The sequence below is a fragment of the Pagrus pagrus genome (assembly GCF_965226575.1).
Source record: "Pagrus pagrus genome assembly, chromosome: 10".
Lineage (NCBI taxonomy): Eukaryota > Metazoa > Chordata > Actinopteri > Spariformes > Sparidae > Pagrus > Pagrus pagrus.
In genome coordinates, this window is record NC_140194.1 from 16,871,925 (window position 1) to 16,899,747 (window position 27,823).

Below are 27,823 nucleotides of genomic sequence, written 5' to 3' on the forward strand. Positions count from 1 at the left end.
ATGCTTTCTGCCAGCCCAATTTTCTATGCCTGGGAGGCAGCTTACTTAGATTCTCAGCATTTAATACCGGCACCGTTAAATACCCTCATAATTGTTTTAGCTTTACTTCTCAAAGCCCTCCTTATTATATGAATCAAACATCGAGACCCTACAGCGAGCGTCTGTGCCAAAGCGTGTCACTTCCCCGGCTCCATGATGTGAGTACACTGAGAATGTGGAGCCTAGTTCTGGTAAAACAATATTATTTTATTGTACAGGAACACGGCTGTGCTAATTCCTCAAGCTGCAAACCTCACGGACCACAACTTTGTCTATAATTTGCTGGGAGCATATGTTCATAGCAACGGTACATAAAGCGGAACGGAAAACAGTAGTAGAGAGCGCATTAGTCAGTTCAGTGATTGGTATACAAAGCAAGGGGTTTTCCTCCAACTTTCTTCCCCTTCATGGGGCCCTGGAGTCACAGTTCCAGCGCCGTCTCGGAGTTGGTTAGAGCTTGTTTTCAGTGTTTTGGGTGTCATAACTGTATTATATATGTACGGGGTGGAAAAATAACTTTTTTTATAGAGTGTGCATGAACTAACCAGTGGTTTAAAAAATCCTCAAAGTATATCAGATTTCTTTCTTATTCACTGTTTTGCAAACGTTTTTGGTGGTACGTTTCGACTTTATCTTGCTGTATAGAGTTTTGCTTTTTTAAATGAAGAGTAGGGACTTTCTTGGCTTGGCTTGAGGACACTTATTTGGAGAGTTGAAGTGCAGTTAGGCAGAGCGAGCAGAGGGAAAACAAAGAAGAATCTTCAACGGGATTTAAAGTCAGCGAATCATACATGCAACCCCAGAAAAACTGCTGTGGTTATCTCCCTTTCCTCCTTAAAAATAGAGTCTGCTTGTAACTGAAGCGACAGGTGACACGTCCTCTACATGAAAACAAGTTTCCTGCCCTGTTTACAACACACTGTCAGCCAGCATCACCACAAGTGTAAACACTCCTGCCCACCAGCAGGTGACACTTTCCCCTTTGTTCACTGTAGTGCCATTTGTCCGTGACAGGACGTCCTTGCGCCTAATGGATATGAAGCTCCAGAACTCCGGTGTGTCGTCGTGTTGTTGAGATGTAATTTCTTATGCAATCCAATCCTCCTCTGTCCCCGGGGTGTGAGTGCATGTCCGGGATGAGGGGGCCTTTAAAAAGCTTTCCCCTTCACTGCTCCACCAACAGGCTCGTCTTGTGTGGAGAGAGGCCATTCAACTGCACTGCTGGGTTCTGCCGGTCTGTGTGTGTGTGTGTGTGTGTGTGTGTGTGCATGTGTGTGTTTTTTCCTCTAGCTTGACAAGACCCCTACTAGTATTCCAGCCTAAACTACCTCTTTCCAGCCCTTCTGAATTTCCTCTCCCGTCCTCTTACGATATCCAGTCCTCCTCACCTTTACAGTAATTAAATCGGAGCACACGTAGGCTGAAGACCTTATTGTGTGCAACCTTGATTGTCTGAATTTGAAGGTCTGTGGCTGGATATGCTGACACAAACAAGGAAATTGACTCAAACAAAATCGCAGCATGTACAGTAGCTACTCTGTGCAGGTAAGTTTAGTCATAAAAGTTACCCAGAAATGCAGCGTACCACTCAGAAAGTATGTTTTTGTTGCCCGTTTGGTGTCTCACCAGCTACAAAACAGATTCCTTCACTTTATATTTCAACCCTTTATCTCATAATGTGACAGGCACTCAACACAACTGACTTTTTGGGACAGAGCACTGGCCTCCACACACCCCCTTCTCCATGTTCCTTCAGTGTATCTCTTCCCTTTTCTCCCCTGTCAGCAACATGGCCTAACCATGGCCTGTGAGCGGTGAAAGAAGCGAGGCCTGTTTGGGTCAGTGGCAGTGTTACTACTACATCGGCTTGCCTATACTACAACAGCGCTGCCTGTATAGTGTCCTTGGTTGTAAATCTCCTGTGCTGTGTCATGTGAAATTTGTCTAGCGGTGTGCCTGCCTCCGGCTCTAAACACAGATTGCTGTCTTAGCGGCGAGCCACTACATCCAGAGATTTCTTTTTGTGTCCCGCTTTTCGGCAGATGGTCAAAAGACACGACGGGCATTGCAGCAGGGGCTGGTGTCCAAAGTTATGTGGTCAGTTAATGTGAAGGCCAAGGCGTACTGAGTCAGTAGCTTTGCTACATCTCTGGTTTTAGCCCCTGATACACGGAGATGGCAGGATATTTTATGAACTCTTGTACCTGTTCTGAGTGAAGCAAAGCTGATCTTCTTCCTCCCTACTTTCTTGGATAGTGTAGCAGACACTTGCCACTAAACTCCATTAGACATCTGGTTTAATATTCCCCCATTCTTCTCTCCTGGATGTTTCCAAGTTCATTGAGGTTTTTCTGGTCACTCCAATTTTCCACTGGCAGCGAGCGAGGCTATCCCAGGGTGGTTCCTCCTGGAGGACTGTCAGGACTCTGGGGCCAGCCTCTGTAGGGCTTTCGGCTGCTGTTATGGGTGCTTTTTCTCCTCCGCATTTCATCGACCGCACGGCTGTTCAGCAAAGCTCCCGGAGGGAGTAAAATGATGTTGCACACACAAACATCCAACAAAGAACAACGGAGCATTGTTGTTAAAATATGAATTTTCCGGGTTTTGGTTATATTAGGATATTTGATTCGCTCAGTGCACTCAGAACCTTTGAGTTTTTGATTACTGTCACTTCAGGGCAACTAAATGTATTATCTATTCATTCATTCGTTTTATGGAGTGGAGTATGGAGTGAATAAAAAATCTTCATTTTTATGTTTTTGATTTAAAATATCTGTCACACATTATATTACTTAATTGCATTGAATGGGCAAGAGAGATACTTATACCCAGCAGCAACATATTTTAAGTGCTAGAAATCTGATTTCCGACGTCTTCTTTGGTCCATTGCACAAAGAAAAGAGAGGGTCTTGATCGCCACAGTTCCATGGCTTGTGTAATTGGCTTTCATTATGGCCAGGCAGAGCCTTGGCTGTGCCAGACCCACCAGGGGGTGACAACCAGTACAAGCCCATCATCATCATTTTCCCCATGAGCAGCACAACTCAATGGGCCCAGAAATGGGCATGCATCTATGGCTGAGGGAACCACCCTTTCTCTGGAAACTGCCTTTATCCTGTTTTAAACATTACAGTGACGCTCTGTTTGTGCGTTTATGTGCAAATGTGTTTTTAACAGTGTATGTGTGTGAGGGTTGAGGGCAGTGCGAGTGTGTTGTGTATTTTTATTATGTGGCCGGTCACACTGCGTGCATACGTTTGCGTGTGAATGCACACACACTAGTTGTGCGCCTGCGTCCGTGCACGTGTGTGAGGTGGGGGCAGCAGAGTGTTACCACAAGCTGGTGGGGCACAGCTCTGCTGCTAACCAAAGAAGCAAGTGGTTGTGAGTCAGTCCCCACCGGGCAAACCTGTGGCCGTGGTATTAGGGCTGCAGCGCCAGTGCCAAGATAGGAAATTAACAGTGGCTTTGGGTGAAAACGTCTCTGAGAGTTCAGAAGAAAATTCCCTTGGGACTAGAATTAGAGGTGCAAAGTGCCTCTGAAGAAGGAAGAGGAAATGAAATAAAAACAGCTGCAAATGACTGCATGTGAGCGGTTTATTTAGAAGCACTTAATGCAAATCATTTTTTAAATGCTGAAAAAGCTCCATAAAATCAGCCAATAGACAAATACAAACCCCAACATGTAAGTACATTTTGCTATTCTGCTTTATGCACAGCAGCCATGCCTCTGCTACATTCCAGCTCACGCTAGCAGCCTTGCTTCTATCTAACCGCAATGAATGGGCCCGTTAAATAAGGTAAAATAAGCAAAAGATTTTACGTCTAGTATCTTTAAAAATTGTTAAAAGTTTATTTGGTCAGGGAAAATAACACAGGCCGTACTGTATGTGTTTTGTTTCCAAATAATTTCCACTTTATTGTTGTACTTGCTGCTGCTGCAGATGTAAACATTTCCTCCACTGGCTCATTTTAGGATATTATTTCTGTTTTTGGTGGCAGAACTGTAGGCATGTCTGCAATATCTGACAGTTTATTTATTGTAGTTATTGAATGTTTACAGAGTTCACATTCACTTCATTTGGTTTGTCACCAGATCAAAACTGTTCTAGTTCCCATTTTTGCACAGGACGTTTTGTTTTAAATCCATTCCTTTGAAAACATGTACATCTGTCACTTTTCAAGGCCAAATGTAGTCCAATACGGTGCTCTGCAATTATAGCTGGTTAATATCCAATAATAACTCCTAATTCATCAAAAAAAATTGCAGTTCTTGTCACTGATGAATCCATTTCTGAGGAATTTCTGACCACACAGGATTTAAAATGCTCTGTGCTCCTCACACCCAAACTGTCTGCAGTGTGAAGTGACATCAAGTCACGATGTCCAGAATACTCCAGTCGCTGTTCACATCTTCACACACATCACAGTGAAGTCCGCTGCCAAGCTCATCTGACAAGGTTCTTGGCTGTTTCCTCTGAAAGCCATTCAAGACATGATAAATCATCAAGGAGCTTTTGGCTCACTGAAGTTCAGAAAAAATGCATTTCACCTAGAGAGATTCCAATAATTGCGACTGAGTATATTACACAACATACATCAAAAGACTTACAAAACATTCCTCTGTGCTCTGCGGTTAGCCTTGTTTCTGCTGCTCGGTCCCTTCCAAATTACTGCCAGTTGAAGGGAGGCCGGGGTTTTAATAGCCCACAGTCTGTTTTAGACCAGAGGAGGCCTTTTAAGCCAGCCCTCTGTGGCCATTAGGAGAGAAATAGAGGACTCTGAGATATTTAGAAAGGAGGAAGGAATGGTATGGCATGGCTGTTATCATCAACCTTTTGGCTAAATGTGTACCATAGTCCTTTGGCTCCCTCTTCATCCTAAATCTATTATTGATATTTCACAGAAGTGATATTTGATGAATTTCGACAACCGATTAATCATTTATTAAAGAAAAGTTGACAGAGGTGAAACAATTCCCTTGTCACACGTTCTTCCTCGCTGTCCTCATTGCTTTCATCAGAGGAGAAGTTGCAGGTATCCAGGATTTGTTGCAAGAAGAAGCATCTGTGTGCTATTTTCCTCGGTCAGTGTAAAACTGACCGAGGAAACGTGCTCTTCCCTGTTTACGCGCCGCCGCCATTCCAGGCAAAAAGTGCCATCATGACGGAGAGTAACAGTGGGACGCTCCTCGGGCTTATTTCCAGATGAATTCGTGGATAATTCGTTGTTCTGTCGTTAGTCAAAAGCAACACACGCTTCCGGCAACAACAACCACGCGAGAGGTTACGTGACATCACCGGCTGTTGATGCCGTACTGTTTGTAATATGTGGCTCCCTTGTCGACATGGACGTCAGTGTTGCTTTTGACTAACGACAGAACAACGAATTATCCGCGAATTCATCTGGAAATAAGCCCGAGGAGCGTCCCACCGTTACTCTCCGTCATGATGGCCGCACTCGGAGATCCACACTTTTTGCCTGGAATGGCGGCGGCGCGCCGGAGTCCCAGTAGCTAAGCGTAAGTAGTTCAAAACCGTCTTTTTCACACACTTTGTGTACACAAACAATGTTCTTACTGCTCGTGTCATGAGTAGAGACCCTGGTGATGCTACCAGTAAAGTTTCATGATGTGTGGAGCCTTCTTAGTGGTCTAAAAATAGACATTTTGATGCCGTCGTGGTATGCCCTATGTACTCCCGTTCAAAATGAGCTTGCCCCAAAACGAAACTACGGTAAATCTTAAAAGTGCCTCTTTGGTCATGAGTGTGCTTGTACGTGAAGGTTTGACTCATACCCAATCATAAATAAAGCCTCGGTTGCTTTTTGGCGAGAGTTTCACTTTAAGTGTAACACGCAACACAGGTAAAAATACCTCCTTTTTAGGTTTAACCGCTGATCTCATCTTGTGCCGTCTGGGTACCGTCTGGCTCTCGCTCCCCACAGTGTCTCCTCTGTTGTCAGCGAGCAGTGCGAGCGAGGCAGTGAGACCTGCAGACCCCAGCTGTTTGCAGTGTGGGCAGCAGTACAAGGTGCTCCTGTAGAGGAATTCAGCACTTTGGACAGCACCTAGACCAGCTCTCCCCACACTGGAATTCCAGCATTGCTCTCTCACAGGCTGGGCCCAAGGACTTTGCGGTCGGAAATGTGACCACATTTCTACCAAGGTGCAGGAGGGAAGCCGTTTAGGAGAGGGAAGGAAAAAATTGGTAGCTTATCAAGACGATGTAGCAGACTTGGAATTTCTGCTCTGGATATCAAGGTCAAAATCTCTGCTGAGTCTCATTATGTAACTGGAGCGGCGTGTTGAAAGTTTGCTGTGGTGAAGGTGACAGTGGTCGGGATCAGCCCAAATAAGAAGCTGCATTTTTACAATTTTAATAAAGCAACTAAGGAAGCTGTTTTGAGCTGATGTATAAAATATACTTGGGTTTAAGATTCATAAAACAAAGGTGGGATGCGTAACTCTTGTCCAATCTGTCATTTGCATCTGACAAATGTTAATATGGGTCTTTAATGGTTGTGATGGGTGCTGAACATGTGCTTTATGCAGGGTTTTGTGTTTGCTTAGTATAAGTAACAAAACAGCGTCAGAGTGGCAGTTGTTTGGTTTGAGTTTTTGGTTTAGTTATTTCCTGTTTTATTTTGTAGTTTATGTCCTGTCATGTTTCCACTTTCCACTTCCTCTATTTGTATTCCCGCTTTTTTCTGCGTGCACTTGTGTCTCAAGTGGTAATCACTCCCTGTGTATTTAAGCCTGTTTTTTCCACTCACTCTCCATTGTTTTTTCTTTTCTTTTCTTCATGTCTATCCTGTTGTGTTTCCCTGATCCTGTCGTGTTTGCCTGTTCCCGTTGTGTTTCCCTGATCCTGCCGTGTTTGCCTGTTCCCGCCGTTGATCCTGAATAAACTTCATTTATTGATATTCCTGCTCACCATCTTGTGCATTTGGGTCCATCTTCTCCAGCGTGACATAAAATCATCTCATTCCCGGTATTTCTTAACAAAGATCTCTCTTCTCTCTTTCAGGCAGTCGGGAAGCGGCATTCACCTACGCCATCACAGCGGCAGGGGTGGCCCACGCCATCACAGCGGCGTGCAGCCAGGGCAACCTGAGCCAGTGCGGCTGCGACCGGGAGAAGCAGGGGTATTACAATCAGGAGGAAGGCTGGAAGTGGGGAGGCTGCTCGGCCGACATCAAGTACGGAATCGAGTTCTCTCGCCGCTTCGTGGATGCCCGCGAGATTAAAAAGACCCCACGGCGCCTGATGAACTTACATAACAACGAGGCAGGGAGAAAGGTAAAGAGGTGTTTCGTAATCTCAGATACTCTGCCGCAAGTGTTTTTCCAGGAGTGATGAAAAGAGAGCGACAGTAAAACCACTCTGAATCAAGTTTGTTTGAATGAACAGAGGATGTTATAAAATTAAGCGTCTCATTCCAGCGTTTAAGAGATAATGACCTGATTGAAAGGATAATTCTGATTTATTACAACTCAAATTTGTGTAGTTTGGATATCAGTAATTATAACATGGCGCTCTCCAAGCCAAACTCATTTGGAAACCCAAGCTGTTCGCTATAAATATCCGCATTAGTTCAAAGACTGGCTTTCTTGTTTAAATGTGACCGATCATATTTGCAGTAGATTTTTCCTGTGCAATGAGGGACTGTTACCAACGTTTTGGGTGCTTTTGTTTTCATCTCCAAATGTACTTGTTTAGATAATCTGGCTAAACTGTTAAAACTGTAAAAGTTTGTTTACAACTTGGCAGATTGTTTTACTGCTCATGTTTCTCGCCTCCACTTTGTTGTAACGATGTTGCCGTGCTCCCAGATCGCTGCAATTACAATGTTAACAAAAGCGATGGAAATGGCGGAAATCAGACCCAAGCTGCACTAAAGTGGAATTATCCTTTAAATGAAAAGAAGTTACATATAATCATCTTACTCCAAAGACACAATGCGTGTGCTAATGTGTTCCCTTGCAGAATAGCAAACAGTCCCAGATAAAGAGCTCACAGACACACAGTCATGTGACAGAGCACTGTGATTGACCAAGTTGCTGATTGATTGATCACCCAGTTTGCTTTTCAGCAGCTCGTTTTGCTTCAGCCAATTATTGATATATCTTTCCATTCTAAGAGGGCGTCTCTTATTTCTGAGAGAGTGTGTTGGCAAACTTCATTATGGGCATGTTTGTTTGCTATTAGTCATCCCAGAACAGTCATGAAGCAAAGAAAAAGAGAGAGAGTGTGAGGGGTAAATAAAAGAGAAGAGATGATGTTATGTTGACAAATGCATCTAATTAATAACTTGGGCTTATTGTGTCCACTGGGAAAATGAGGCCTGGCCAGTGCCTTGCCAGATGGAGGACTGCCATCCCCTCTTTCCAGTTCCTTTCATGGAATTATGAAGTGTAAAGTCAGGAACAGGATATTATTGCAGTTCTCTGCACAATACCAAAACATGTCACTGCCATTTGACTGCGTCTATTCAGGGTGTGAAAGCAGGACGACAATGCCGGTGTTAACACAGCAGACTGATAGGGTCTGTGCTGCATGCCAGGGTGCTGGCATGTTGAACTGTCAGGGTTGGGGTTGGCACTGTTGCTGTTCTCACTCTGGGGATTGGAAAATGGGATTGTAGACGGATGTGCAAAAGTCAGATTTCCTCTTTGCTAAGACAGTAGGAAGCTGGAATGTTTCTTACAGTTGGATTTTGTTAAGGATATAGAGGTCCGAGCCTTAACAGGGTATAAACTCAGTTTGTTCGACCCTGTTTACCCTTAATCACTTCATGCGTCTTGGGTGGGGGGCTATCGGATATCAATAAATTCGTGTGAAATCCAAGTACCGTTCGAGATGGGTTAAAATCACATTGTTCCAAACAACTTGGGTGAAAAAAACTTCAGTCTCTCTTATAGTCCATAAATGTGATTTATCCATGCAATAGTGTTAGTTTATGGATACTCTCGCATAGCCAGACCACAGCGCTGGCATGGTGCTGGAGAAATGTCTGGCTGCACCCATTATTATTCTACTATATGGAAAAAAACTGTCTGGCTTGTTTGTATTTTTTTGAACCAGTCACAGTTGTCATGGGCTGTGCAAAGCCCAGGATGCAGCGGTAGTGCCCCTCGAAGTGTTTCGGGGGAATTTTATTTGCTGGAACATTTGTATGTAGTGAGGCATTAAAATGGCCCCGCAAAAGAAAAGGTAACAGCTTCTAGTTTGTTTGCGTTCATACGGTTAGCAACCAGGTTACGGTTAGGGTGCCATTATCAGCGTGTAGGTTGCCAGCTCGGAGCTTGTTTGCTGTAGAGATGGCAATTTTGAAAATGCTAACATGCAGATAGCAGAAAGGGAGGAGAATGCTGACTCATATTGTCAGGTTAATAGCAAACCCCCAGATATAGCGCTGGGCTTAGCATTGTGGCCAAACCTTGCAATTGCAACATTTTGCGATGCTTGCTGCTAACATATTTTTACTTTAGGCTTACATTGTGAAAGAAGCGGCTAGAAAACAGTGAATAAGGATTTTTGAGCATCACCTATGACTGTAATGACTTATCCATCCAGCGGAGGTCTGTAGTATGCATGCTCTATGGGCTTGGTAATTTTATACTTAGGAAGTCAATCTTTTTAGCTTCATGTACCACTGAGCAACATTCATTGGAATGAATGGGGCTCCACCTCCAACAATCTATCCAGATTTTCCTTAACAGATTCATGGTTTATACCCACAGTCGGACTAGTTTCTGGATATTTTTTACCTTACTCCCCATAAACCCCAAGGGGTTTCGCTCGAGTCTGTTTGTTTGTTGGTTGGTTGGTTTGTCAGCAGGATTACAAAAATGGGTCTCTCAGAATAGACCCCATTTATTTTTGATGCAGTTTTGGATGGATATGCTCTCCCTTTCTTTAACAATTTTGAGATAGGTCTAGATTTTTGCAAATTTCTCAGGGAATATTGAGTGGATCTTGATGGAAAAAAGCAGGCATATTCAGATGGCTAGTATCAATGAGTGAGTACAATTTCATGCGGATAAAGGGGACTGTTGGTAGGTATGCACTCTACTGAGTTCCATTCTTGTTACAAACTTATCCTTGAAACTAAATTGCTACGGTACATTGGTTTTCTTGTGTACTTGGCCATCACAAAACAGTTTCATGTGGATTATCCCCACCCTCGGGACTGCTGAAGATCTCCCCTGTTCTGCTGAGCTTGATTTGTTGGGAAAAAACAAAGTGTGTTGTCCAGATCTTGTTTGTGTTCATAGTCCACTGCAGATCGCTCAGTCTTGCATCATATGAGAGAAAGTCACAATGCCGATATATTCATAGCTGATAAAAACAACCCTGATTCTGGTGAGGGAGGAAGTGGTTCCTCCAATGGGATCCAGCTGATGTTTTGTTTTTTTGTAATGACTGATAAAAAGCATCATTGAAACAGAAAACTATATAATTACAATAGATTCCGGGACCAAACCGAATGTAAAAGAACACCCAGTGACTCAACAGATCTCTTTCATCTTGCGCCGGGGCTATGTGTTTGACAAGTGATCTTTAGATGGGAATCTGGTCATATTGGACTAATTAGTAACAGATCGGAGGCTTTGACGGACACAGTTTAAGTAAATGTTTCCATGCATCTGTCAGACTCCTTATGCCAGGCATTCCTTGTGGTTTTGGTGCTATACATTTTTGGAAATCCTCGCTCTGAATCAACATCCGAGGCGGGACTGATAGCTGAAGTCGGGGGAGCTCATGTTTTTTCAATCAAATGTCCTCAAATCGGGATACTGTGACCACATGGGTCCTACGGACAAGACAGACAGAGATACTGAACAAGTCTTGTGTACATTTCGTAAGTGTTTGATAGAAAAGATGACTTGTGCCGCTGGCGAGGCGAGGTGCCAGGAAAAAGCTGCACTGGAAAAATGCCCTGCCAACCAAACTTACATCTTATACAACAATGACACATGCTTCGCTCAAGCAAGTCGAGGGTTCCTAATTTGGTTAAAGGAGTCATGTCAAGACTATTACGGATGTGTTAATACGACCCATTCAAACCCCACCCCCTCTTCCCTCTGTTCCTTTGCCTTTGAGAACATTTGAGCTGAAAATGAAGAAGGTACAGTTTTTATTTTAAGGTTGTTTAGTTTCTTAGTCCCACGGGGTAAAGGATTGACACTTAAATACTGACGACAGCGCACAATATTTCCCATATGCCCCAGGATTAGGCAGCAGAGAGAAGACATTCTGCCCTGTGTACCATATGTTGGAGATAACCTCAAAGAGAAATCGAGTCCAAGTCTGAGAACAGGCATAATCTAAAGAATGCTACATTATTGCATTTAAAATGACTCTTTGACTAAAAGCATCAGAATCTATAACTGTGATCCACTTTCAAGCATGTGGCAACATAGCTTTCTTCTCCTGATCACAATATTATTCAAGCAGTCAAATAAGCCTCAAGTCTCTTGTACAGCTGTAAACAATTGAGTTTGTCTTTGTTTTGCTCTGCATGAGCAACACATTTAACGACACAATAATCTTGAGGCAAATTGTCCAAAATGACTGATGGCTGTATGAGATCCATGTTTTCTTTTCTCCGTCATTGATGTGGTTTCGGGAAGGTAGACAAAATTACAGGATGGAATATTACCAGTAAGTGCAATTTTCTCCCCTTCAGGACAGGCAGCTACATGTCGTCTATGATAGAAAATTCAGATATGCTTGGATTTGTCTACTACACACAGATCTATCACTCTGTACCAAAGACAGTGAAGTACCTGTGGCATAAATGCACTAGTTTTACAATATAATACAACCGCACAATTACTTGCTTACTAATGCACATAAGCAAAGGCCACTTTGTCATCAAAGTTTCTACTAGGACTGCACAATTTATTAAAATATACACAGTTCCTGTATACCAATATAGTTATATCGAGTGAGTTAAAAACACATTTCTCCTGGGGCTGGACAACATTTTAAAATCTCCTCAGAAGCACTCATAAGTCATGATATTTTGGCAAAATACCCTGATATTGATATATGATGTTATCGTAAGGATCGGTACTTTAACAAGATATTAACACAATGAGATGTTTGATACATAATCATCATTAATGCCAAAATTAGAAAAATACCTTTTTTTTCTCAGAATCACAAATACTTTATTGATCCCCATTGGGTTTCTCCTAATCTTTCATTCAAAGCATTCATAATTTAGGTGGATTTGCTTCAAGAAAGACGAGAATGGTCCTTGGTCCTTTTATTAATTTGGGGGTTAATGTCTATATTTAATGTTATATTTGGTGCAGCTCTACAACTGTTTTGTTTTCTCTGTTGCTCTCCAGGTACTAGAAGAAAGGATGAAGCTGGAGTGCAAGTGCCACGGCGTCTCAGGCTCCTGCACCACCAAGACCTGTTGGACTACGCTTCCCAAGTTCCGCGAGATTGGCTACGTACTCAAGGACAAGTACAACGAAGCCGTGCACGTGGAGGTAGTCCGGGCTAGCCGACTCCGACAGCCCACCCACCTCAAGGTGAAGCAGACTCAGGGCTACCGCAAGCCCATGGAGACGGACCTCGTCTACATCGAGAGGTCACCCAACTACTGCGAGGAGGACGCAGCCACGGGGAGCGTGGGCACCCAGGGACGCCTGTGCAACCGCACCTCGCCACATACAGACGGCTGCGACCTCATGTGCTGCGGGCGTGGCTACAATACACACCAGTACACCAAAGTTTGGCAGTGCAATTGTAAGTTCCAATGGTGCTGCTTCGTCAAGTGCAACACATGCAGTGAGAGGACGGAGGTGTTTACCTGCAAATAAGGACGTGAGGAACTCAGTGCCAGGAAGTGAGGCGCCAAGGACTAGCCGAATGAGGAAGACTCGAGCGAGCGAGATAAAAGTGTGACATGGACCAGTGAAAGATTTTGAAATAAAAGAATGGAATTTACACTATCAGCTCTTCATGGCATCGTTTTGCACAGCAGAATCTATCTAATTTCTTTTCAGAAAGTAAATGCTAAATATCAGTAGGTAATACCCCAGAACTTTACTGTCACATAGAGATCGTGCTCATGTACTGATGTATCCACAGTGAAGTTGGGACTACAGGTAATGAATGAGGCCCTCGTTGGGAACTGTGCTTTGCACTCTGGGATTTGTAATTGTTAAATTCACAAGAGACTCGTGCATGGAGAGGAAACACAGTAACGTGGGAGAACAAAATGACCGCAGCTGATGAGGTTGTGACTGGGAGAGATTTGTCAAGTCTTTGGTTGAAAACTTTTAAGGGTTTTGTCGTATTTTCACTAAAGGGGAGCAAAAGTGAATCTTGACATGAATGACCTCGCCAAATTGGCTGGGGCTTATTTTGGAGGTTTGTAGAAATGAAGAACATTTTGTAAGTACGGTGCGTTGGGGTGCGCCAAAATCTGAGTGGAGAACTCTGTTAAACCCTCTGCTGCCAACTGGAATATGGTGGAGTATGTTAGTTTTCCAGTCACACTGGAACTGTCTGTTCTGAACACTGAAAATAAATTGTTTATTTATGTTATAGTATCTTAAAACGAAGCACTAACGGGTAGAGATGTCTTTTTTTTGTACTAAGTGTAAAGAAAAATACTTTTTAGAAACTCTGACTGAAGATGTGTGTCTATTAGAAAATGACCCCCCAACCCCCTAAAACACCTAATCTTTTCTAAAAAAGGAAAAAAAAAAAGGTTTCATTGCTACTGGTGTGTTGACAACAAAAAAACATCATGACAGTGTGTTTCACATTCAAACACCTTGGTTCTATTTTACTGTAGCATAGTTTGTTTGCAGTCCTTTACCTCCGAGCAGTAATATCTATTTGGATGTTTTTGCAAGTTCAGTTAATAGACAGTAGCAAGAAAAATCATTTAACTGCAGAGATCCTTCCTCAATTCATTAAACATGAAACTGATACATTGCTGGATGTGTTGTCGAGTGCTGCACTGATATTTTCTATTCAGATACCACTCATGAGAACTAAATAAACTCCCATTTGACTCAGTTTGGCAGTTCATTGCTAAAATATCAGTTGGAGTTGAACATGCCAATCCGCCTTTAGATTCGACACCCACATGCATATAATAGCAGAGGTAACAAGACATATAGAGGGGATTATTATTATTATTTAGCCTCAAGTGCTAACAAACATGAAATAATATTTTAAAGTATCATTTCTTTTACTGAACACAAAGCTAATTCGTGTCTCATGACTCACACTTGTGTGTTTATAACAAATTTGTTATAAACTGGAGTTTATAACAAGTTTATGGAGCTTTGGCCATGATTTCTATCAGTTATAATAACATTGTACTGCCAAAGTAATTGCTGAAATCTGGGAACTAAGTGTTTGCAGGCCAACACGGAATCTGCGGCCGCAGAATACCGACGACAACTCAGCAGATTTTCAGCAGATTTTAGACAGAGTTTCTGCTTGTAAAACTGAGATCATTAACACATCTCCACCCTCTTGTGCATGTGTGGGACAGTAGTGTGTCGTTTTCAGTTAGCGCTAAGATCAAAGTTTGTGGTGCACCGTGACAGTATGTCAAAAAATTGGATTTACTGCTGAGGACCTTAATACTAATTATTTAACCTGCTTGAGATAATATTTGGTTGTTTCAATGTATTATGTTTGCTTCATTTTGCTCAAAAACAATCTTTGTTATGTTAAGCGAATATTGTCTGTCACTTTACAAGTAAAGAAACATTCAGCTGATTTCCGCTGATTTTCATTCTGGATTGCCGCTGAAAAGTGTAAGAAAAAAAAAAATGTGCAGATTCCATGTGGGCTTGGAAAGGCTACAGTGAAGTCTTACGGGCCAAAAACACAAGAAGTCAGATAATTAGCAAGCTGTGAAAGCTTGCAAAACAAGTCAACTGTTTCCCAGATTATCTCAACCACTTTGGCAAAGACAATGTGAGATTGTTCGTACAGTTGTTCGAACCAGCCTGTCAGCTGTATCTCTTTTCCAAATAACTGTGGCTAACCTCTCCACATTCCCAGATCAATTATATTAACTTGGTAAGAACATTGTTATCATAATTGATAGGAATGATGTTCAAAATGAGTTAGGTGCTGTAACTATCATATGAACAACAATGGGCCCATTTGTGGTTGCTGGTAAGAAGACTCCAGAGAGTCAGTGTTACCACTAATTGTTGGAGCATTAACCTCCCTCTGAAACCATAGATTATCCTTTATACACGTCTTGACAAACAAGATTCATTGTGTTTATTAGTAAGCTTTCACAATGTTGATTGATGCAACTTTTGAGAGAGTCAGGCTAGGTGTTTCACTCTGCTAAGCTAAGCTAATTGCCTCCTGGTTCAAGCTCCAAACTCGATGCACAGACATGAGGGCGGCATCTTCTCGTGGAACTGTCGCCAAGAAAGCGATAAAGCAACTTTCCCCATTATCAAACGATTTCTTTAATTCATACAGTGTGGAAGAGGTGTAAGTGAGCTGTAAGCTGACACTTTGCTTTGGGTTGAGAATGTGCAGTGCTTCGTGGCACTTTATGTTATAACCACTTTTTGTTGGCATATTTAATCAGCTTTAATCTACCGTACTATATTTTCATGAGGTGTTTACAGTCTATACAGGCCAGTTTATCTTTTGGTTTAGGTTCAGAATGTATTATCTCGTTTGCACAATAATAATAATACCAATATATTTTAGAGATTTCCAGATGACGCAGGTGAGGCTGGCACTTTGCAATAATCATGCAAGTTAGTGCAGTTTAGTGTGTTGTATGTGCATCAGTGTTTAACTTATTTTATTTCAGTAGAGGTGCTACTCGGATGGATCAAACACAGATCTCATGTAAATAGACTTCCATATTTACTCACTTAAAGTAACTTATTAATATAACATATCTAGCACATGGTCTCATTCTGACATTTGTATTTTATTCTGAAATAGATTAAAATAACTCCAACTGCATTTTAAAACAAAATCATGTTTTGCTTGACTAGAATGCAAATACATTTCCACACATAAAAAGCCGACATGTCTGTGATTCAATGATGAATTGTATTGTGTAACATACCAGAAAGCCTATCTTTGAACCCCCAGTTAAGGAATCCGCATTCTTCACTTTATTGCTCAACGCATGTCGGTACAAGAATGTTCCCGTTCAGTGTTCAGTTGCCCATATTGACTGTTCCAACAAATATCCAAAGCTATTATTTTCATAAATTCTCTCCCTTTGAGGAAAAACATTAAAAAACACACAAATTAAATCTGGTCATTGTGTGTGTCCAGGTTTCAGGCCAAACTTTATGTAGAAGTCTGTTATTCAAACATTCCAACCACGCTTAATATAGTAACTGGCAAATGCACGAGGAAGCATAAATCATTAAAAATCAAAAAATAAATAAATCAAGCCGCGTGCTGACTTTGACATTATTTTGTACACAGCCCATTTTGGTAATATGCTGTGGTCTTCTGTCTTGATTGTGGCACGCACGGAACAGAAGTCAATTATCTCTTCCAGCATGGAAAGGAGCGTCTTCTCCATGTCTGTGTCAAGCAGAAATGTGATCAGAAAGAAGAGAGGGAAAAAAGCAAGACATTACAAGGATTATGGAAAACAGTTTTTTCCATTAAAAATAAAAAAGCAATACCCCCCACAAAATAAATCCCCAGTAACCGTGCAAAATGTGATTATTCATCAAGTAGGAATGGGTTTTTGTTTACGAATGAAAAGCACCCACGCTGTTTTTTCAGGGTAATTGGGGCTGTCTGACTTGGGTGGTCACAGCCACCTGTGACACCCACAGTAACTCTTTAACTCATAACTTTGCATGTTTATTTTCTGTTGTGGTTAAATGATATTCGCGGTGTATTCTCAAAGCATGGTGTGTTACAATTCATGACACTCAGGATAAACTGAATGAGGATTTAGGACGCGGGATGACAGAATAACGGGCTCGACACTCGAGCCTCTCCTCATGCTTTCTGTGTTGGCAGAGCCGTTCGGAGTCACTAAATGGGGAGAGGACCATCATGCAAATGACCTGATGTGAATAGGAAGTGGCTCAGTGTGCCTCTTGTTTTTAGACACACAAACAAGAGTGTAGTTCTTTTGTGAGGGTGTTTTTGAGATGGATGGGATGGCTTGATGAAACAAGGAGGTGCATGTGTAGCCGGAAACTGCAAGTGAAAAGAGTGGTTATTTAGGAGAGGAGCTAATTGAGAGTGGTCTGGAGAAAGAGTGGGTACACTATATAAGTAGGAGCAGCTGTCGAACCAAGTTACGGACTAATTGCAAAGCATGGTAAAGGATAAAACAGTTTTCAGTTGAGGATTAATTTCATGATAGTTCATTTTCACTCTGTCTAGCCTTCAAAATGGGGCATTCTGTGGTAATCTCCAATAGTTCACTGATTGTATTGTTAATGTCGCTGATCACAGAGCATGAAAAATCCATGTAAATTGATAAAGATATTTAAATTAATTTATATCATTAGTAAATGACCATTTTGGACGCGATCACGTCCAGCTCTTTCTATGATGTGGCTCTGTGAAAGAGAGCCATGCTATTTCATTCATTTGCTGGACGCTCCCACTCGTCCTCCTGTATGTGCAAAGCATTGTAGGCAGGCAGCAGAGCAGAAGTAAGATGTGTTTTGTTAGTTGTCTGAAGCCCTGGGGACCGGAACCGCATAAGCTCCCCATACTATGCCCTGGATTGAGAAAAATAAATCCATTTGTTTCTGACAAACATTTTGTCATTAAAAATATGAGATAGAAAAACAGAGTCTGCTGTGTGTGCCTTCTTCTAAAGCAGCTATTGTTTAGGTGTCAGGATCATTAGTTCATTGGGAGATATTCTGCAAGCTAATGCTTCTGGTCTAATTCACACTGGGAGAGACGCACCCGCTTTTCCAATTCAGGGCCCAGTCGGGAGGAAAGACATTAGGGAGGTAACACTCACATCACTGGAAAGGATGTAACTGAAGTTTGCCAAGGCCACGTATTTACCTTATGCAAATTTACGATAGGATGAGTTCACTGGCAAGACATATCAGGGTCTTTAGTGCTACGGGAAGCCAGGGTGGCTTCAAAGAGAGAGTGAAGGAGTCACGAGACTGCCAGTTTTCATTCACGCAGATTGAAAAGAACAGAAAACTGGAAGAGTTTGTGTACACAAACGGTGGTCAGTGATTTCAGTGTGCTCTGAAAGAAAAATGATTTGAACCAATAAAGTAGCTCAGAACAGGACGAACCCGCTGAATGATTTTATCATTTGGCTGACATTTTGCTGTTAAGATAATTTATGATGCCTGTCAAGGTAATTAAATGGATCTCAGCCAAGGACATATAAAACAACTCTTAGTTGAGATTTTTCTTTGTACTTGTTACGAGCAACATTGCTTAATGCCAAGTCGTTTTATTTTTTTTTAAACTCTCTTCCTCGTTTTGTGAAGTGACAAAAGCCCTCCCAAATTCCTTTAAATTAGCTCCAGCATTCGGCCTCCTCTTGTAATTTGTAACTTTGGCAAAGTGAGACAGGAACGTTCAGATCAGAAGCTTGGCCTCCCAGAGATAAGACACATCTGCAGGAGTGGCTGGCAAAAAAATAAATTACCCAAATGAAGGGATAAAATTAAAAATGGAGGAGTCAGAGGTCTTTCGAGCTGATGCTTGAGATTAGCCAGATACCAAGTGAGAAGAAAAGGATTGTTGTCTTCCAGATGCAGCACTTCAATTATAGACTTCTCCTCAGTTGAGGAAAGGGATATTTAACAGCCCCATGGAAGATGGATTGTTCTGGGGCAATCCTTTAAGTCTTGTTTGTTAACTCAGGATGTGAAGGCTTTGGTTAAGGTGACACAAACATGGAAGTACTACTGTGCTGAAAACATCTCTTAGCCGCCCTCAGGGACGTGCATATGCAGTCAGTATTTGCGTAATGATAATGCAGGTTCAAAATGTTAAAATTCTCAACAAAGAAGAAGCGCATACAATACAGTTTAATGCTGCCCGCAGCAGCCTGCAGCAATTAAGAACGTATAGTCTTTTTTTTTTTTTCTTCATGTGATCGCTTGGTGTTTTTCTGTGTTCCTTTAACTTTGTTTTGACTGCTTGTCTTAGTGAAAGACCATCATTTGGAGGTTTCTCATCATCTGTTTGATATTAGTGGTGAGGAACACATGGCCATTCAAAGGCAAAGCCCTGTGTGACATCATAGACCACAAGGCAAAGTGGGGATCGTCAAGACCCCAGACTGAGGTCTCTGAACACTACCTGACTGCCTGCATCCATCTGCAACTGCATTGTGCCAGCGCGGGTCTCTGTTTCTGATGCGTGCTTTTGGTTTTTGCAGAACTGTGTGTTGTCTCTTCTGCACAGACAGTTAGAAGTCTGCGAGGCCCGTTTCAGAATATCTTCAGTGTCGAATCTAAATTAAATGCAGAGCGCAATAAACTGAACTGAAATCAACTGTCACACTTAATAGCAAAGACTGTGCGTGATGATTAAATGGAAAGAAAAACAGGCAAGATGCAACAAAGCTTTAATTGATGAGTCTTGATGTGAATCACCTCGCCAAGCACGGACTCTCCTACATGTGGCTCTGACTGAACAGGTTCAAAAATGTCTGTTACAGACGCTGTAAATAACTTTAGATTCATAGATAGCAAAGTGAAAGTTCTGTCTATATATATATATATAAGCAGACAAGACATTAGCCTGGGGAGCAATGACGCCCAATTTGGCGTACACACCTGTTTATGTTGGACTGGGGCAGTAAGCGGTGCTTGTAAAATATGAGCGAGGTTAATACTTATGCGGTGACGCCCTCAGGCCTCACAGCTACAGTAAGGACAGCATCAGCAGTCTGGGACGATGGGATGGGTCTAACCCCAGGCACTGCTGTATTTGTGTCTGTGCTCATTCTGTAGACTTAAAGAGCACTAAGCATTTATTTGTCTCCTCACCTCACCTAATGTCTCTGTCTGCATGCGACGTCTTTATGTGCGTGTGTGTGCCTGTGCGAGTGTGAGACGGACAAATCTCTATGGGAAGTGGGTTTCTACGTGGAGACATTCGGTGGAGGGAGTTCGAGGACAGCCCACACGCGCTTTTGTGCTGCTCAGTGTCCAGTGGTTGGCTAGGCCACGGCTTCTCCTTGAGGTTATTTTTCTCCTCGCGTTTTGTTTTCATGAAGTGAGGTCGGGGTTCTAAAATCAGACTCCAACATGGGGAAAAACTACAAGACCCTTAAGGGCCCTTTCCTTCGCACTTTACCCCTCACCCTCTGTGAGAGGCAGCCGAAGACAAATTGTCCCGATGAAGCAAATTACAATTTTTACAAAGATGATCGCATAAAAAGTTATATCTTGGAAACACATTTTCCATGGCCTGTTGCTTTTAACATGTACTGAAGAACAGTATTTCCAAGCTGACACAGCATGAAGTTTTATGCTCAGCAATTCGTTTTTCTAAACCATGATTCATCTTTTCAGCAAATTGAATTTGGCGTCTCATTGCAATGCTGCAAATAACAAACTGAACTTACTATAACTGCAGAGAATTAAGTCAGTCCAAACCATAGAAACTCAGAGAGGCTCCCAGTGCTGTACTCTAAATGATCTGTTCTGATAAAACAACATCAATATGCTACACAGCTGAGACCACAGAACTTGACACTCTACAGCTGCCATTTGGAAAATACTGGCATTTTTCATGTTTTGCTTAACTTACACGGCATGCAAATGTTGACAACAAGTTAAAAAGAATCGGTCTTGAAATAATTTTCTCACCTCAAGCAACTTTACTTCACCTCTACACTCACTGAGAATTATGTACTGTAATCCAACAAGTTGCAGCAACAGCTACAAGTCAAATTACTCTTTTTCTCCACTTAAGAGCGACACTTTAGAGTCAGGTCAAGAGAATAGTCCAGGAACACAGCCAGTGCTAGTGAGGTTCAGTGCCAGTGTATCATCCTTCCCTGTCTCGCCTGTGGAAAGAGCAGCGGTGAAGGTGAAGAGGTTCCATTATGTGGGTCATATACATGGAAAGTTCTGCTGAGTCCTTTGCTTTTCCATGGGGATGAAAGGTCACCGGAACACCACACAAACAGCTCCAACTCAACAAGTAGCTGCAAGAAAAATTGGCCCAAAATTATCTCGCTACGTTTAATGGCTTCTACGGCTGTTGTCAAACCTTAAGTGTTTGTGGCAGGTAATGATGAGCAGCTTGGTGACAAAGTTTGCTTAACACAAGTGAACTTGTCCATCTCCCGCTCAGAGAGTTGATGGCTAACTCAGTCTGTCAGCAGAGCGCACCGCATGGAAAGCAACATCAGAGGAACTGGTTGCCCAGCGCTTGTATATTTCTGTCTCCATCTGTGTCACCGGCTGGAAGTGGGCTCGTGTACATGCCTTTGAATATGTAGGGCATTGGACACCAGCTCCATGTGGTTTGGGAGAAGTTAAAGGCTGGTTGGGGCTTTAATCCGCCAACCCTCCTCCCAGTTTTTCCCCTCTTTTTCTTGTCTCTGTGGGTCTCGTTTCCCCCACCAGCTCCCCATCTACCACACAGGCCCGTCAGCACCCAAGCTCCAAAAGACCCTCAGCCCCCACGTCGCCCCCCCTCCGCTGCCTCCACACCAACTGGGCCTTGCCTCGCCGCAGTCCTGACGTCCTAATGGCTGATGGATGCACCGAGGTCACACTGATGATCTAGAGAAGTCCTTTGGTCCATCATTGAGGCTTTGATCAACATACTTAACCCTTTCTTCCTAAGAACCCCCTCAGTGGATGAGAATGTGGGGAGATTGAGTTACACAGTGCCGGAGAGCGGGCAGGCTGACATCCCTTTGGTAACACATGTCTTTGTTTAAGGCAAAGCTCTGGCACTGACGGTCCTCTCCCAAGCTCCTCTCCTTCTCTTAGCACTCTATCAGAGTTATCAAGGAGAAGGTCTAGAGAAGAGATCCAGCCTCTAGTATGAGAAAACCCTTTTTCTTCCCCAAATGACTAGCTGGTCAGTCAATCCGACAGTTAAACCAATAGACATTTTGGCAGATACACTTATTTGCTTTCTTATTGGGAGTTATGGGGGAAAAAAAATCGATACCGCGATCATATCTGTCCATTAATTATTTAATATCGTTATAGCCTACAGCCAGTTAGCTTTTTTACTGATCACACAAATAAAAGGTAACCTGTTTTTTAGACATGCTAGTAGGTAAGTTTTGTTATGTTTGGACAGAGCCGGGTGAGCTGTTCCCCATTGTTTCCAGTCATTCTTGCTAAGCTAAGCTAACCAGCAGCTAGTCTAAATATAAATGTTATATCGACTATTTATATATTTATAAAGGATACATTCTGCCATTACCATTTGTAGGCATACTACGCAGGAATTGTTAACTGCTGTTGGTAAACAGAGTGAATGAAGAGAGGGAGCTGTGTTAGCAAGAAGTGCATCAGAGAAATAAAACCCTATTTTCAGATTGTTTCATAGCAATACGTTCCAAAGCGAAAAATAAACATGCCCAGACCGCCACACAACCCTCTGAATTTTGCGTGACTACAGCTGACGTGCATGCTTCATCCAGCCTCTCTCTGTGTGTGTGTGTGTGTGTGTGTGTGTGGCTCAGCCCCATCCTCTGTCAAACAGACACACAGACCTGCAGCTCTTTAAACATTCATGACAGACTAAGAGCAAAGGAGGAAGACGGAGAGAGCGAAGTAAGGTGGTTGCTACCTTAAGAACCTGTGCACTCATTGTACATTGGCTGGGGGATACAAACTACTGCCCAAAGGCTGTCACCAAACATCCCGAACACAACAAAATACTAAGAAAATAATACAATACAGGCAGAGGACAGTGTGTCTTACTTGTGTATGATACTACAGAGTTTATTAGAAAAATCCTGCTTGATGTACCTTTAAACAATGCACACCTTACTGTTATATGAATTAGCTTAAACAATTTTAGATTAACTTTTACATTTGAATTTACATCTTAAAAAACTCCCACAGTTAAACATATAGAGACCAAATGATGTTTGATTTCCGAGTAATGCACAATCAGTTCCTTGTAAAGATACTTTTGAAGCCTGTCCCATTAGTCAGTTTCTGTCAGCGATGTGAGTAATAATTGTATTTGCAGTGCAAGTGTCAACTTGATGAGCAGCAACCACACTGGCACCAGAATGTTTTTTTGGAGGCAGAAAGCTGTGCGCTACCACAAAGTAATTCAATTTAATGTTGCTTCCAAGAAACAAGGTACAGGTTTTGCTTAAAGCTAGAACTTGTTGTTTATTCTGCAAATAACTTGTTTTTTTAACCAATTAACGTCTGTGGGTGGGAGATTATAACACCACTGTGAAGTGCCATATGTGTTGTAAATCTCATTGGCGCGAAGGGGTTCATTATATGTTGTTCATCAGATCTTTTGCTTTGAGTTCTGTAAACACAACAAATCAAGTTTATGTTCTCACATTAAACAAAATCTTTGTTTTATGTTCTGAAGGATTAGTAAAATAAATTCTTTACTTTGAATTTGCTCAGACATGATTTTCATTAGCCATTCGCAGCAGATGAAATGTGGTCTGAAAGAATAGTTGCCCAGTATGTTCATTTTAGGATCACCTTACCAGTATTCGGATATGTTCTATCAATTAGCGGGCTTGGGCAGAAAGCAGAGGAAAAATTAATATGTTTCTAATTCTGAGTATCATGGTTTCTGCATATGGACCTGTATAACATCCTTCCAAAGAAAACTTCTACCCTTACATTTCTCTGTTTTATTGAGCTGAATTGCAATAAAATGTAATCCACAAATACATAAACGCATTAGACCTCATTGGGAAGTGCTATTAGGTCTGTCTTGGAGCAGCAGTAAAATCCATTTTTAACTCCTGCCAGTTTGCTGGCCTGCGACCTGCAGTTACACCTCTCATCACTCAGGCCGTTTAAGAATACTGTCTGCTCCACGTGGAGTGGTGGGGCACGCAGACACTCCTGTCCTGTCATGTCCCAACTGTCTACTTGGCTTTCTGCGGACTTTTCCCATGAGCGCAGGTTGGTGAGGCAACAGCAGCTGTCAGACAGTGGTTGTTGGCAGGGCGTGGTGCCTGACCAGCGGGTCTGACCAGACACTTGTGCTACTGCGCTGAGCCACGGGTAGAGAGTTGACCCTAAAGCATGCCTCAGACTACTGGTTGACGTACTGTGGTCGTCGGGGGCTATGACTGCATGGATGAAACTCGAAGGTGTGGATGACTTCCTGGGTGTGCTTGGTCGCATCAGGATCTGACAGCAACTTCACAGCTAAACAAACTGTGATTTGTGAGCCACAGTAATCCTGTTCTTGGGTCATATCCCTCCTTTTCTCTTTCCTAAAATATACTACTTGAAGTTCCCTCAGAGAGATCTTTAGATGTGACAGGAGAATAAATAGCGAACACAGCTCGAAGCAGAGCTGGTTTGAGAGGAATATGAGTGATGACTGTCCCTATGGCAACCTCCTCGTGTTTTCAGTTTGAAGCTGACATTTCAATAGGTCCCGTTGTATGCTGATATGTGGGGATAATAAATGTTATAAATGTATGAGGTGAGTTATTAGGAAGTCTCTTAATTACAGGGGTGGGCCGAGGTATAAATCTTGCAGATTAGAGGCTGGATGTATAAGCAAAACAATCTGCAAGCTCAACACTTGGTACTTTAGGGGCCCCGTGGTGGACGTACTGGATAGCCGCAATGTCAAGACATGGCATGGAAGACTCAGTTATCAAAGTCAAGCTGAGTCTGCATGAAACTTAGGCTGATGAATGTAAATTCATTATATAGGTAGGGGTGGCCATATACAGTGAAAGAACCAGTGAAGTTCAGTCCATGTTTTCCATCTGATACTGGATTACTAGCAAAGGACCACAAGCTTGATGTTCAGAGCTCTTCTCAAAGTAGAACACAGGACGATGAGATGTATAAAGTATATTCGATGCTGTTGAAGACAAAAAAATGTAGTTCAATTTGGACTTTATGCTATTATTATCGCCCAAACCATGAAAATAAGGCCCAAGTTGCGATTAACTGCAATTACGCTTCAGATCAGTGAGTCTGAATTTCAGGCTGCTGTCTTCGTTTCTCAGTATAAAGTGATGTGTGGTTATGTGCTGAGGTTTGCAGGTTTGATGTCTGGAGTGTCAAACGGGTCACAATTGAGATGAAAGATCGTGAAAGAGGTACACAAACAAACACAAACATTCCTACTGGGTGAGAGCAGGCGGCCCTGGGTAATGAGAACGGGTCAGGAGGGAGGCTGATGGCTGGAGCTGGAGAGACAGGTCTAGAGGTTGTAGCATTCATGCACAATGGGCCATGAGAGGCTCCTTTCTCCACTGTGGCAGGCCCTTTCACAGGTTCCTCCTCCCCAGCCCTGAAAAGGACCCCACATGTGTCCCCACTTCCCTGTCAGTCCACTTTTCTTTCCCATAATTCCCAGACAGCTGTTTCTGGGTGGCGTTGTGTCATTATTTGGACTCATTTACGGCCCCCTGCCTGTGAAGAGCTCGGTTTTGTTAGGGTTGTTGTGGTAGCTCGCTCACATTTGGTTTCAAATATGTTGCATGTAAGTTATTTGATGGTTTGGCTGTTGACAAGCGCTGGTTAAACTAATTGGGTGCTCAGAAAAAAAACACAAGCCTGCAATGTGAGTGAACGCTCGAGCACATTTTTCAAACGTGACGTGTTTTTTTCAGCACTGCCGTTTCAACATTGCAGGAATGGTTTCCTTTAACCATAATATAATGTTGTTGGCGCAAAATGTTTGAAAGAGATATTTCCTAATTATGACTGGGGAACATAATCTGTGATCAGATATCAAATGAAACCAACAGGGCATGTTTTCGTGTGGAGAGCAAAACTCTGCTCTGCAATTTTGGCGAAGCAATGAGATGTCTCCGACACTCACTGACACTCGCTCTGACTCGAAAAGACAAGGCATCGTCTACCACAGTAGCTCTGACATTTTCTGGGCTTTGGATAAACAGGTGCACCACCGCGACTCTCATGGAAAGAGTCTTATGTCTAGAACTAACCCACTATCACTCCCAATCCACATAAAGACCTTGTGGATTGCACAAGAAGACAGTGGTGGATATATCACGTGAAAAAGTGATATGGCATACTGTTATGGTTTGGTGCCAGAAGTACTATAGGGGAGCCACGTGTGGTCAGAGTGGTGAAGGGAGGCCTCACAGTGTTGGCAGCCTCGTGTGTATACTCCACCAGATGCTGCTTTCACTGTCATTTGTTGGAGGCAGTTGCAGATGTAATATTCTACCTGCTTGCAGTACATTCTAAACAGACTGCAATATACCTTCAGCACACAGTGTAAATCAGGTTGGGTTTAACATTTATTCAACTCAGATTTGTTTCAGATACATAATAATAATGTCAAAAGTCGCAGAAATCATGTGCGAGACTAAGAGCTAAACTTATTAGCTAACACAGGCCTTCTGAACTGTCTAAATAAGTATTACAAATACCACAGCTCAACTATTCATTTGAAGATTTTCAAGTTGCCGTGCATTTTACATTTGGACACCGCTTGTGGGTTATGGAATGCTTTTAGTGGTCGCTATAATTAGTCGCTGCATAAACACGTGGAATTTGTTACAAGGATTTCAGTTATCAAAGCTGTTCAGCAGTTTTTCTTTCTTTCAAATGTTTCATTTTTTTCATTGCTTTGTTGTTGACTTTGTGTCAAGCTGTGTTTTGTGAATGAGGGTTCTGGTGTGGCCTCCAGTGTGATCGGTAATCTTAACATGTTGTGACTTCCAAATGTTTTTCATCACAGTGGGAAATGAGCTGTAACAGTATAGCTTAAAAAGCTTGGGTGTTGTGTATTCAGCCATATTTTGGGTGAAAATATGACTGTTTGGAGCACACTGAGGAGTGGATTATGTTGCAGGAGTTGGTGTGGGCATGTTTTCCACTGTGAAAAGTGGTTAGAATTGAAATCCATTGCGGCACATAAGAAAAACTGGCCAGGGACTGGAAATATAGGACGAAAGGACCTACGATGTGCCATCATTGATTTGTAAACAAGTTACACAAAACAATCCAATCCAATAGATGGATGGTGGGTATAAATACAGTGACTAGTATTTCTTTAATGACTTTCAATTATTCAGTCACAAAAATATTGGTGAATGAGATGAGAGTAGCAGTTAGCCCAGTTGCTACTACTAGCATAGTTTAGCAAAGTTTACATAGTCAAATTAGCAGCCCAGTCGCCAGGATATAATGTCAGCAGTTGACGTTTCTTCAAACCACAGATATGTCCAAGGTTGACATTTGCACCAAACATGGCGTATCAAACTCACATTAAACGCAACTTTCACATCAGGAGGTGCAGCGGGAGGCAGTGGCATTATCACAAGACAACAAGGCTGCCAAATGGCCAACTGTAGTTCAAACCACATCACTGTATACTTTCAAGCACAACAGGGGACCGTTTTTGTGGTAACAATTGTTTTTTTAAGGAGACCTGCGGACATTTCTAACCAAAACTATTGATAACTGCTATTTTTTTAGAGGAAGTTCTCCATCCATGATCGTGGTGACCAAAACAGGTATTTTAAGCCAAACCATGATCGTTTCATAAGTGTTTTTTGTACATAAACCGAACCAGAGCAGAAGCACAGCATTTTGACATGAGAGAAAGAAAATTCAACCTAAACAAATGTAAAGTTGCATCATAAAGGAA

General features: G+C 42.4%; 1 protein-coding gene across 1 annotated transcript in view; it reads left to right on the forward strand.

The window, feature by feature from the left end:
• The window catches only part of wnt7bb (wingless-type MMTV integration site family, member 7Bb), a 32,482-nt gene extending 18,474 nt beyond the window's left edge, over positions 1 to 14,008 (forward strand). Inside the window, exons 3-4 of the mRNA XM_084364736.1 lie at positions 7,068 to 7,339; positions 12,403 to 14,008. Of these exons, the coding sequence (XP_084220862.1) occupies positions 7,068 to 7,339; positions 12,403 to 12,882 (752 nt within the window). The 3' untranslated portion in view covers positions 12,883 to 14,008. The remainder of the gene's footprint in view (positions 1 to 7,067; positions 7,340 to 12,402) is intronic.
• Positions 14,009 to 27,823: the final 13,815 nt, after the last annotated feature.